This window comes from Lithobates pipiens, unplaced genomic scaffold, assembly GCF_037356315.1.
Source record: "Lithobates pipiens isolate NorthernLeopardFrog02 unplaced genomic scaffold, aLitPip1_a1.2 Scaffold_22, whole genome shotgun sequence".
NCBI classification, from domain to species: domain Eukaryota; kingdom Metazoa; phylum Chordata; class Amphibia; order Anura; family Ranidae; genus Lithobates; species Lithobates pipiens.
Window position 1 is genome coordinate 136,746,639 of NW_027507784.1, and position 12,119 is coordinate 136,758,757.

Sequence of the window (12,119 nt, forward strand, 5' to 3'; positions counted from 1 at the left end):
GGTAATAAATGGCGGGTGCCCTGAAACTATAAAAAAATAACTAACCAACCAGCGTCACCTGTAACAGTTATATGGTGATCACTGGTGAAAGGGTTAACTAGGGGGCAATCAGGGGGCTTTATGCGGTAGTATATGGGGGTCCCTAGCGCTATAAAAAGCTGCGGCGAACCTAAATACCTACCTGCCTAACTAGCGTCACCTGTGACACTAATACGGCGATCAGAAAAATGATCGCTTATTAGGCTGGGTTCACACTGGAGCGATGCGGAAACGCCGCGAATCCGCGGCGGGTTCCCGCATCGCATGCCTCCCGGCGGCAGTTCACACTGCCCTATGCGAACTGCTGGGAGTGTCAGTGAAATGTTACTGACACCCCCAGATCAGTTCGCATATCGCAGTGCGATCTGCAAACTCGGATCGCATGGTGTGAACACCCATGCGATCCGATTCTGCTGCGGGCCAAAAAAAGGGTCCCGTGCGAATTTGCGGCGGGTGCGGCGGGTGTGGCGGGTGCGGCGGGTGCGGCGAATGGCTGAACTCGAATCGCACAGAGATCGGATGTGATTTGCACTGCAGTGCGGTGCGAATCACATTCGTTCTCATAAACCGCTGCAATGTGAACCCAGCCTTAGTGACACTGGCGACGGGGGGTGATCACGGGGTTAAACCTTTATTGGGGGGGTTAGGGGGGTACATTAGAACTAAAGGGGGCTAACCCTAACTGCCCTAACAGTTATTACAGTCACAAATGACACCAATGCAAAAAAAAAAAAAAAAAAATGACATTGGTGTCACTGTGACTGGGGGGCAGGGGTAATTGGGGGGGTGATCGGGGGGTAAAGGGGGGGTGTGAGTGTGCCTGGCATGTTCTACTGTGTGTGGGATGTGTTGGTGCAACTCACTGATCCGCTCTCCTCCGTGTCGGAACGAAAAATACCGACACGGAGGAGAGAATACATCACTTCCTCTCCTGTGTTTACATTACAGGAGAGGAAGTGATGTCACCGGGGATTTCCATTCGTCGGGAGCGATCGCGAGGGGGTGGCCATGAATGAATGGCCGTCCCCTCGTCCGGGATCGCTCCCGAACGAAAACCGACCGCCGCAGGCACCGGGCGGGGGCCCGATCGGGCCCCCGACCCGCGGGAGGCAAAGGACGTACATGTATGTGCTTATGCCTGCCCGTGCCATTCTGCCGACGTACATCGGCGTGCGGCGGTTGGCAAGTGGTTAAGTAAATGTACATATTTAAGGCGTAGTATACCTGTGGATAGAATTGTTAAATGAATGCCTGAGTAAGTAATAGTTGCAGCTGGAGCCAATGGGAAGGGGGACAAGCGTGAGAGGGATTTTTTTAGGAGAACTATTTAGACATACACCGAGCATAGTAGATTTGGTACAATTAATTTTATATAATGATATTTTTCCAAACAGTAGAAGTAGGTCATAGAGGATTGGGAGAGATTTTTCAGTATTAGTCATGACGACTATGACATCATCTGCATGTAGCCCTATTTTGTGGGTCAATTCACCGACCTGTATGCCCGTAATTTGTGAATTACTTCTAATTGCATTACTAGAGCAAACATAAGGGGTGATAATGGGCAACCCTGCCTTGTACTATTTGAAATATGAAAGGACTTAGAGACCATACCAGAGGTCCAGACTCTAGCAGATGGTGAGGAATACAGGGCAAGAATAACTGTGGATATATGTCCTGTGAGACCAAATTTTTGTAGAACTGCTTTAAGATAGGTCCAATGCACCCTATGGAACGCCTTCTCTGCACCCATGAGAGGAGCAGAGAAGGAGTGTGATTCTGCTTCTGTGTCAGGTTGTGGTTGTGAGGAGGCTGCCAGTGATATTTCTTGATCTGTGCAGGTTTATGGGGCGAGTGTGCTGGTGACAGAGCCATTCTCTTGCCTCTGTCAGTAGAGGAAATTGTAGCTTCTTATTGTGTCGTTTCCTCCATTGCATCTGGGAGCTCAAGAAGCTTGTGCTCTTCTTGTTCCACTGTGGAGGAGAGGAAGAATGGCCGTTCTCCTTGGCGCCATCTTTCCTTCCTTCCCCTGCCTGCATCCTGAAGTAGTGTGTGAGGTGGCGCGGTGCTGATGTCCATTTATTCTTGCGGAACATAGCCTGTTAGGTGCCCGCTGTCTTCCCCTTCTAAATGGAGGTATTCTCAGCAGAATCTTGCTTCTAGCCCCTGCTATCACCCGCAGAAGAAGAAGCCAATTCAAGCAGCCATGATGCGCTGCGGCTAGGACACACCCCCTGTTTTTTATAGTAATCAAAATGGATGTAAACCTGATTCATGAAATTTGACCTAAGTAAATATATCTGTAGTGTTTTCTTATCTATTTACAAATCCCTAAATCCCATGTATTTCTGCCGTTTGGTTATCAGCATGATAACTTCTGACAAGTTCTCAGAGAACCAAGATAAACCAGGCTGAAATTTGTGTCAGGGGTGGGCGCTATAAATAGATTAGCAGAGAGCTGATCTATTCACAGCATGCACCTTCCTTCCTCTGCCTATGTGGAGTGGGTGTGTGTGTGCCTTTCCTACAGTCAGCTGTCACACAGTGTATGCCAAAAACCAACACCCAGTGCTGAACAGAAAAAGTCCGGTCGCGTACACATGACGGGACTTTGACAGCAAAGGTCAAACGGAACGAATCCATCAGTCAATGTGATCATGTGTGGGCTCCATCAGACCTTTGCTGTCCAAAAATCTGATGGACTTTAGAAATAGAACATGTTTCAAATTTATCTGCCGGAACTTCGCCGGTCCCAGTTCCTATGGAGAAATCCACTCGTCTGTATGCTAGCCCGACGGACGAAAAACCGATGCTAGGACAGCTATTGGCTGCTAGCTATGAACTTCCTTATTCTAGTCCGTTCATACCTCATCACAAATCCGTCAGACTTTGTTGTGATTGTGTGTGGCCAAGTCCGTTCATTCAGAAAGTCAGTCGGATCTCCGCCGAAAGTCAATCGGGAAGACCGTCAGACATAGTCTGCCAGAAAGTCCGGCCGTGTGTATGCAGCATAACACCTTGTGCACTTTCTAAAGAATATAGCAAGCTGAAGACAGCATATATACATGTAAAACATATATAGGGAGATTTGTTTTATCTCTGTGTATCTGAGGCTGTTCACTTCACTGGGTATATGTGAGGGTTTACATCCATTTTAATGTCCTATAATATTTTACGATATGATTGTTTAGAAAAAAAAAATTGCCTAATCAAAGAATTTAAAAAAAAAAATTCAATTCCATTCAGTTAACTGAAAATCTGATTTAGTTATAAAAGATCCAAAAACCGGGTTAGTTCCTGGCAGTGAGGTAGATACTTAAAATATAATTTTGATTTTTGACAATGATTTTTGTCAGTAAATTTAAATATAATTTGGACTATTTTTCAAAGCACAAGATGCTTAGGGCAATATTATGCCTCAATATTTTAGGCATAATTAAATATGAGGTCAATTTATAGATTTTTAATGGGCATTGACTTTCACCCAAATTGACCAAAATTTTGCCTAATATTCTTTGGTCAATATTTACTCTTGGTGGGCATTTTTCTAATAATCACCCAGTGAAAATTACATTCTCTGACATCCAGCTGTATCTGCTCTGTAGTAAAATTACTATTACTGTGACATTCACCCTATTTAGGAAAATAGTAAATGTTACCTTACCTGCACGTTCACCAGACATCATCTTAAACTGTCATTAAAATGTACCTGAATGAGGTGTTGAATAATTGCATTTTCTACTGAAAATACAAAGATTGTCAATGGAAATTTTGAATCTGTGCTTTCATTACAGGCTTAGCACTTATATGGTTAACTTTATTTTTTATTTTTTCAAATGCAAGTAAAAAAGTATGTTCCTCATCCTCCTAGAGCTAACTAACCTGGCACTCTATAGCAAATGAGTGGTGAGTGTTGATTCAAGCCACATGCCTTTCAGCTTATAAAGGGTGCTTTGAGTGTGGTCCCCCAAAAAATGTCTCCTTCCCAAAGCACTGGTGCCCACTGTTGATGGGGGGTCCCACTTCCAGATGCTCTCTTTATATTTAGAGATATAAAGGAGTGTGCCTCTTTCCCTCTTTTTAGGCAAACCGCAGCACTAACATTGTTTGGCGTAAGGACTACCATTGCTTTTGTTTAGTACTGTATATTTTTACTGCTATTTTGTTAAGTTTGTAATTAATGCCAGCTTCATTTTTGTTTGCTACAACTTGCTACATCTTTAACGTGTATAGCTTTACTACTGTCATATATTTATACTTATCCAGTCCTGCCAAAAGGCCATTAGAGCCGCAAGATATTGACATAATAAATAGGTCCAGCAAGAGAAAAGTTTGGGTTACTTTAAATTGATGACTTTGGATATCATGCAGTAATAAATGTTCTATTGTACTTATTTTGTGTTCATTTTTTAATTAGGTTAAGACCATACTAAAGTGTCATTTCAAATGAAAGAATATGAAATCGCTCAATCCTAGGGTAGTTTTAAAATATAATGTGCAATTTTGTGAGAATATAAGTAATAATGATATATAACTCATATCTTCATCACTTATAAATATTACATTTTGACATGCTGACCTAACTCATCCTATGTGCATAACTACTGTATGTTATAGGTAGAATCAAAGTGGCTGTAAAACTCAGTCATGAATCTGAGTAATGCTCATATGTCTGTAATGAATCTAGGTGTCATTTCTCTCTGGTGCTTCGTTCCTCTGTTATCAGTATGAGTCCCTTCTGAGAAGTTTTCCTGATAAATTTAGTGTCCGGAGAGAGGGGGAGAGCTCAGAATGGAGCTTGTCTAATCACAACATCATTTTCTGCTGTGTGGAGGAGGGATGTGTGCTTTTCCTCCAATCAGCTCTCATACATTGTAACTGAAGCCTCTCCACCCCCTCCTCCTGACAGATGAAGAAATATTTTAAAAATGATTCTGCCCTTTTGAAGAGGCATAGGGAAGGGAAGACTGCAAATAAAGAAGTAAAACCAATGTAGGAGGATCTGTTTCATCCCTGTGTATCATCTGAGACTATTCACTTAACTGGTTATATGTGAGGGTTTACATTCAATTGAAAGCTGTGGTAATAAGTGTACCTTGTGTACAGTGTAAGAAGGTTAGGTTTTTAAAGACAAATGATGTTTCAAACCTGAAATAAATGTGAAACTTACGTCCGCATTAATGTCAGATTTTAGGAGAGTTTGAAAAGAATGTGATGCATTTCAAGAACTTCTGGTCATATGAACACTAGTCATATAAAACAATCTTGTGTTCTCAGGTGGGAAATGTCCGAAAGCATGTCCTGACCATTGCTGGGGCCCAAATGAACCTCAGTGCCAAAGATGTAAGTAGCATTATTTTTTATATTTGAAAAACATTATACATGAGAATTATAACTATTAGCAAAATGTTTAGCTTTGAATAGAGTGGAGATGGATTAGAACACCTGTCAGGTTTTTATTGCTGTCTGTGCCCCTGTTGGAGAGAATCACCATCTGTATTTGTCCTGTTTACATTTATCATTGAAAGTGAAAGTAAAATAAAATCTCAAATTTTGGGTTGTCCTCAGAAAAATAATTGATTGAAATCTTCCAATGAGGGCACTAATTCTAGTGACCTGGTTGGCCTCAAGGGATTCCCCTAATTTGCAGGACTTTCCTCTCGCTTTTTGCTCCTTTTTTGGCTATGGGACAGGAAGTGAAATCTGCCCAATGGGACACAGATGGAAAAAAAAGTGACAGGTTCATCTCTATCTAAAATGAAAAAAAAGTTTTGCCTATAGTTCTTCTTTAATTTATACAAAAGAGTTTTAAGAAAGTGATTTGTGATTGGACATACGCTGAATTTATGCAATAAGTCTGATGGCATGCTGACTTTTGTGATGGCTAGAATAGTTTCATTCCTCTACTTCTAATAGACTGATGAGATTTTTAATCTATCTACTTGAATGCCTAGGTAAGTAGTCACAATTAAGTTGGGTACACTTCAAAGTGAACGCTGACCTGCTCTGTCTTTTATCTGTAAAACTAGGGATCTATGTTTCATTTTTGTTACCAGGAAACAAAACTAAGCTGTGATATTATATGCATATATTTGTAAACTGTACTGTATAGACTAATAAAAATCTATCTATCCTATATATTTTATAATAAAACACTATTCCTCTATTCTAAGTAGAAGAAGTAAGCCCAAAGGTCCACAGGTTGATTGTCCTCGTTGGTTTTACAAATAGCATCAATGGGCTCAATTCTCCTACTTGTGCTGGCAGGCATTGCATCGTGTACCTTTACGAAAATGTAATTTTGCTACAATCACATTTGCCCTAATCAGTATACACTTTTCTAAATATCCTGACAAGCTTATAGTGATGAGCTAAAAGCCTCTGGTGATCTAAATCAGTGGGTTTCAACCTCAGTCCTCAAGTACCCTCAACAGGCCATGTTTTCTTAGATGGAATAATACAAAATACCAAGCCATCAACTCTGATTTAAAGCACCTATGCAAGATAAAGGAAAACCTTCAAACATGGCCTGTTGGGGGTATTTGAGGACTTAGGTCGAGGACCACTGCTCTAAATGATGTCAAATAATGATGATGCACATTATGCTACACCTATGTGCACTCCCCACCCTGCTAAGGCCAGATGCATGCTGAAATCTTTGACTTTGGTCTACCTTTGATCTCTAGTCCTTCTCCATTAGCTTCCAGAATGACATGTAGGAACTTCAGCAGCTAATAAAGAGGCATTGCAGTATATTGTGGTTTGCCAAAGGAAGAGGAGAGGGGAGGGGAGGTGTAGGTGGGAAATCAAAGCAAAGGAGGACTTTAACCACTTGAGATCCGCGCTATAGCCAAATGACGGCTACAGCGCGGATCTCCTTTTCCGGGACGACGTCAATAGACGTAGTCCTGTGTACGAGCGGCCTGCGCGCTCTGTGATCGGCGAGTCCATGAGACTCGCCTGATCACCGATCCGTGCAAGGGGTCGATCCCGACCTCTTATCACGTGATCAGCTGTCAGCCAATCACAGCTGATCATGTTATATAACGGAGCCGGTAATCGGCTATTATTCCTCCTCCCGATCACCGGCGGCCGTGATCGGGACATCAGTCCCGATCACGGCCAGCCCTGCTAGCGCCCACCTGCCCCCTGCCAGTGCCCCCCTGCCCCCTGCAGTGCCACACTTATTAAAAGTAAGTGCCCCCCCGTCAGTGCCACCCAGCAGTGCCCATAGTGCCACCCAGCAGTGCCCACAGTGCCACCCAGCAGTGCCCACAGTGCCACCCAACAGTGCCACCCACAGTGCCACCCACAGTGCCCACAATCTGCCTCAAAGGTGCTGCACCCCAGTGCCACATATCCGTGCCCATCAGTGTCATCTACCAGTGCCCAGCAGTGCCGCCCATCAGTGCCCAGCAGTGCCACCTATCAGAGCCACCTATCAGTGCCACCTATCAGTGCCCATCAGTCCCATCTATCAGTGGTACCTATCAGTGCCCATCCGTGCCACCCATCCGTGCCACCCATCCGTGCCACCCATCCGTGCCATCTTATCTGTGCCCATCTTTGCCCATCAGTGCCGCCTTATCTGTGCCCATCGGTGCCGCCTTATCTGTGCCTATTAGTGCCTCCTTAACTATGCCTATCAGTGCCCACCAGTGCAGCCTATCAGTGCCCACCAATGCAGCCTATCAGTGCCCACCAATGCAGCCCATCAGTGCCCACCAATGCAGCCCATCAGTGCCCACCAGTGCAGCCTATCAGTGCCGCCTAATCAGCGCACTTCAATGAAGGAGAAAAATGACCCGTTTGCAAAATTTTATAACAAACTATTAAAACATGATTTTTTTTTGCATCTTTTTTTGTTTGTTTAGCAAAAAATAAAACTCCGAGGTGTAACTAAATACCACCAAAAGAAAGCTCTATTTGTGGGAAAAAAATGATAAAAATTTCATTTGGGTACAGTGTTGTATGCCCGCGCAATTGTCATTCAAAGTGCATCAGCGCTGAAAGCTGAAAATTGGTCTGGGACTGAGGGGGGTTTAAGTGCCCAGTAAGCAAGTGGTTAAAAAGATTTTGCTTAAGTTTTGGAGACTCTTTGGTGAAAGCAGGCAACTTATTGTGCCTGCTTTGCTAAGCTTCTACTAGTTTAATAGGATCGGGTATAACATTGTTCATTTATTCATTTTAAACCAAATGCCCAACATGCACATAAAGGAGCTTTAGAAAGCCGTAGCTTCCTGGCCAAGAAACCATGGCAATCTATAATGGATGTCATGCTTATTGAGTGTAACATGAAGGTGAACAATCACTGTTCCCTTGTCACACCTAACTTATTCTGCTGCCAAAATGCTAGACTTTAAGCTGATTGAATACAATAAAACATATTATTTGTTTTAGAATACTCTAGTTTCCATAAAACAATAGTATAGTCTTAAGATATATGTGTTCTATCATCCTTATGTCAAATATCACCCTGTATGTACTGTATACTATTTATTTGAACAGTTCCTTCTCAGTGTATGAGCATAGTACCGTATGCGTTGCCAAGTGTTAGGGAGGAGTGAAACTTAAAGAGGAGCTCCAGTCTTTGAAGAAAAAGAGTATTAAAATTCAGCAGCTACAGATACTGTAGCTGCTGTCTTTGATTATAGGACATGTACCTGTCCAGGGTTTCCATGATATCGGCACCCCGAACCGTTTCGTCAACCGGCTTCAGGTGCAGACGCCGGCATTGTAAGTATGGGAAGCCAGCAGTGAAGCCTTGAATCTTCACAGCCGGTTTTCTGAATAGTTCTGCCAGTGGGGGGAAGAAGGAGGGGTCGGAAATGTTGTAGATTGACGATCGGCGGTCTTAACCAGAAGAAGTGGTTTTGACAGGTATCTGCTCTCCCCCCCCCCCCCCCCATAAAGTGCCAAATGTGGCAGTGGAGGGGGAAGGTGTGAACAAGCAGAGCTTTCCCTTTTGGGTGGAGCTCCACTTTAAGAACACATCCAAGACCATGGCCACATCACACCTAGACTTGAATGTGAAATCACAGACCAGCCCAGCTAAACCAATTATACTGAAATAATACAGACCTAGTGAATGACTTACTAACGTCTTATATTTTGTAAAATGAATAAATTAATGAATGAACAGGAAAGAGATGTGAGACCTCTTCTTTATAGCTACAGCAAGTGGACAGATTAGGAATCTCAAGTGCAGAGATCTTATTACAGGATTCCCCAATATTTTTAAGGAGGTGATGGATGACTTAAACCTCCAACACCCATCCAAAACAGAAATGTTTTCCAGTTGAGAATGCATTTGATTAAAAAAAAGAAAAAAATCCTATTTTACACTCCATATCCATAATTAAATTGGGTCTTTTCTATATTACCACTCCCAGTTTGCAGTTTTCAAACGCATATATTTTAGAACTAAGATAATCACTATAAATATCATATTTTGAAGTTTTCGTTTTACAAAAGCAGATGGTCAAATACGCTCTGTACACCACTGCAGTTTTTATTTCACACTAATATTTTAAGTTAATGCCTACAAGTCAGTTAAAAGTGGCATCTGTGTTGCAAATAGCAGCCAATCAGATTACAGCATCAACTTTAATAGTGCAGGTTAGGAAGCTAACATCTGATTGGCTTGAATGGATGAAACATCTACTGTATTGTTTTACCTATATATCATGTTTTACCACTAGAAATGATATGTTAACACCTTCTCACTGACAGTACACATATATGTGGCCTCATGGAAGGGGATCTTTATCTGTGGGGCCGCATATATGCGTACTTGTGTTTGTCCAGGGAGCAGGCTGCACCAAGAGCCTGAGGTCTCGTACTAAAGATCGGGAACTAGGAGGTTGAGTTCCCAATCACCTGATTACTGTGATAGCCACTGATTGGCTATCACAATGACCAGTGCTGTTCCTGTGGGGGGGGGTTTTCTCCTCTATAAAAAAATAAGAAAAAAATAATAGATCAGGGTTTGATCTAGGTCATGGTCAGGGTTAGGGTCAAAGGTCATGTTCAGAGTCAAAGACCAAGTCCAATTAGTATCAGTGTCAGTGTTAGTGTGAGTGTCAGTGTGTTTTAGGTAATATTAAAAAAAGTAAAATGCACTCATGGCATCACTTCCGGTTTACTGAAGCCTTAAAGGTGCCAGATAAAAAAAAAATGACAGTATTCAAATCAGGCAAACTTAGCAATTCGGATTCTTTAAAGTACAAAGGAGGAATTTGGGGTCTTATAGACCCCAGATACCTCAAAAAAAATATAATGCTTGACACATGACTATTGCTATCACAAGGAATGTTTACATTCCCTGTCACAGCAATAATAATGTGACAAAAAAGAAATAAAAACATTTGTTCTCGCGTTCAGAAGAGAACACATACGTAAGTCATAATATAAACCACGCATGTGAGGTATCATCGCAGTCGTTAGAGCGTGAGCATTAATTCTAGCACTAGACCTCCTCTGTAACCCTAAACTGGTAACCGTTAAAAGGTCGCCTATGGATATTTTTAATTACTGTAGTTTGTGGCCATTTCTACACAATTTTAAAGCATGACATGTTGGGTAAAAAAAAAAATGTACCATAAAATATTGCAATGACCACCATTTTATTCTCTAGGGTCTCTGCTATATACACACATATTATATATATATATATATATATATATATATATATATATATATATATATATATATATATATATATATATACATATACATATACACACACACACACACACACACACACACACACACATATATATATATATATATATATATATAAATATATATGAGGTTCTACGTAACTTTATAGCAACAAATATTGATTTTAACTTGTAAGCAACAAGTGTCAGAAAAAGGCTTAGTCTCCAGGGGGTTAACAAAAATCAGGAGATATCCTTTACCACTTAACACCCCATAAAAACCCAATTTGTCCTGAAAAGGCAAGATATAATTCACCTGGATGCACTAAGTAGTTAGTACAGTTTTACTAACACATGTCAAAGTTGCAAAACTGTGTTCAGTCATTAAGATTTGTCTTACCTTCTGTCATGAAGGGGTTAAAAAGAAACAAAAAAATAATAATTAGCCATTCAACCTGGCTCAAGGTATGTGTGTAATAATTTCTAGCTGACATCTGTCCAATCATCATATAGTGTTCCCCCTAGTCTAGACTAATGACGGGATGTGTGACATTTGTTAATGTTACAGATGCTCATGATAGCTGTCTACATACAGTTTATACCCCTGACAGCAGTAGGTTGTATTTGATCTTGCGGTATGTATAACTGATCCAATGCAATGACTGTAAATGTATTATATAATTCAGTTTTGTTTAAAGTGTCACTCATTGATGTCACAGACCGCAGTATGTATTTGAGATAAATGAATCCAGGCTACCCTAACCGAATATTTGCATTCTTACACCAACATTTGAATAAATAATGCAATGCAGCGCATTTTCTGTCTGGGATTCTTGTAGAATACTGTACAAGCAGCACCTGTTAGATTTTTTTATCTTCATTTCTTAGAGAATACAAACTGTACAGCTAATATCCAGTTAGGATAGGTAAAAAAACTAGTAAGACTTTGGTGCAAGAAGTAAGAAAATAGCTGAAACAGCATCCCAAATCAATCAGGATCGCCCAGGCACTTTCACGGCACGCAGCATCTTTAATTAAAATCTGTGTATTGTGCTAATAACTTTGCATGTTCATAAGTCTCCTGTATTGATTTAATTTGTCCACCAGGCCGGCACTAGCAGGAGCAGTGTAATGCATGGACACCATGTAAAATTAACAGAAACATTTCAGTGAAAATGGGGTTAATTCCCCCAGGCTCATTGATGCAGAACTGTGATTTTTATTGTAGCGCCAAAACTTACGTTCTAAAACATGCTGTGGGGGATCACAAGGCTAATTATTATTCTGGGTGAGTTGCACAGGCTATATCTGCCATTTCTGTTTAGGTTCTATTAGCATTAGGAGGCTAGATTACTGGCCCATGAAAAGAGTTGGACACTACTGTATATATGCACAAATATTCAGAAGGCTTAGACAAAA

General features: G+C 41.4%; 1 protein-coding gene across 2 annotated transcripts in view; it reads left to right on the forward strand.

Annotated features, from left to right (window-relative positions):
- ERBB4 (erb-b2 receptor tyrosine kinase 4) overlaps window positions 1-12,119 on the forward strand; it is a 1,370,666-nt gene that overhangs the window by 879,702 nt on the left and 478,845 nt on the right. For both annotated transcript variants that reach the window (XM_077448341.1, XM_077448342.1), the window contains exon 5: window positions 5,317-5,382. In XM_077448341.1, coding sequence (XP_077304467.1) covers window positions 5,317-5,382 — 66 coding nt within the window. The remainder of the gene's footprint in view (window positions 1-5,316; window positions 5,383-12,119) is intronic.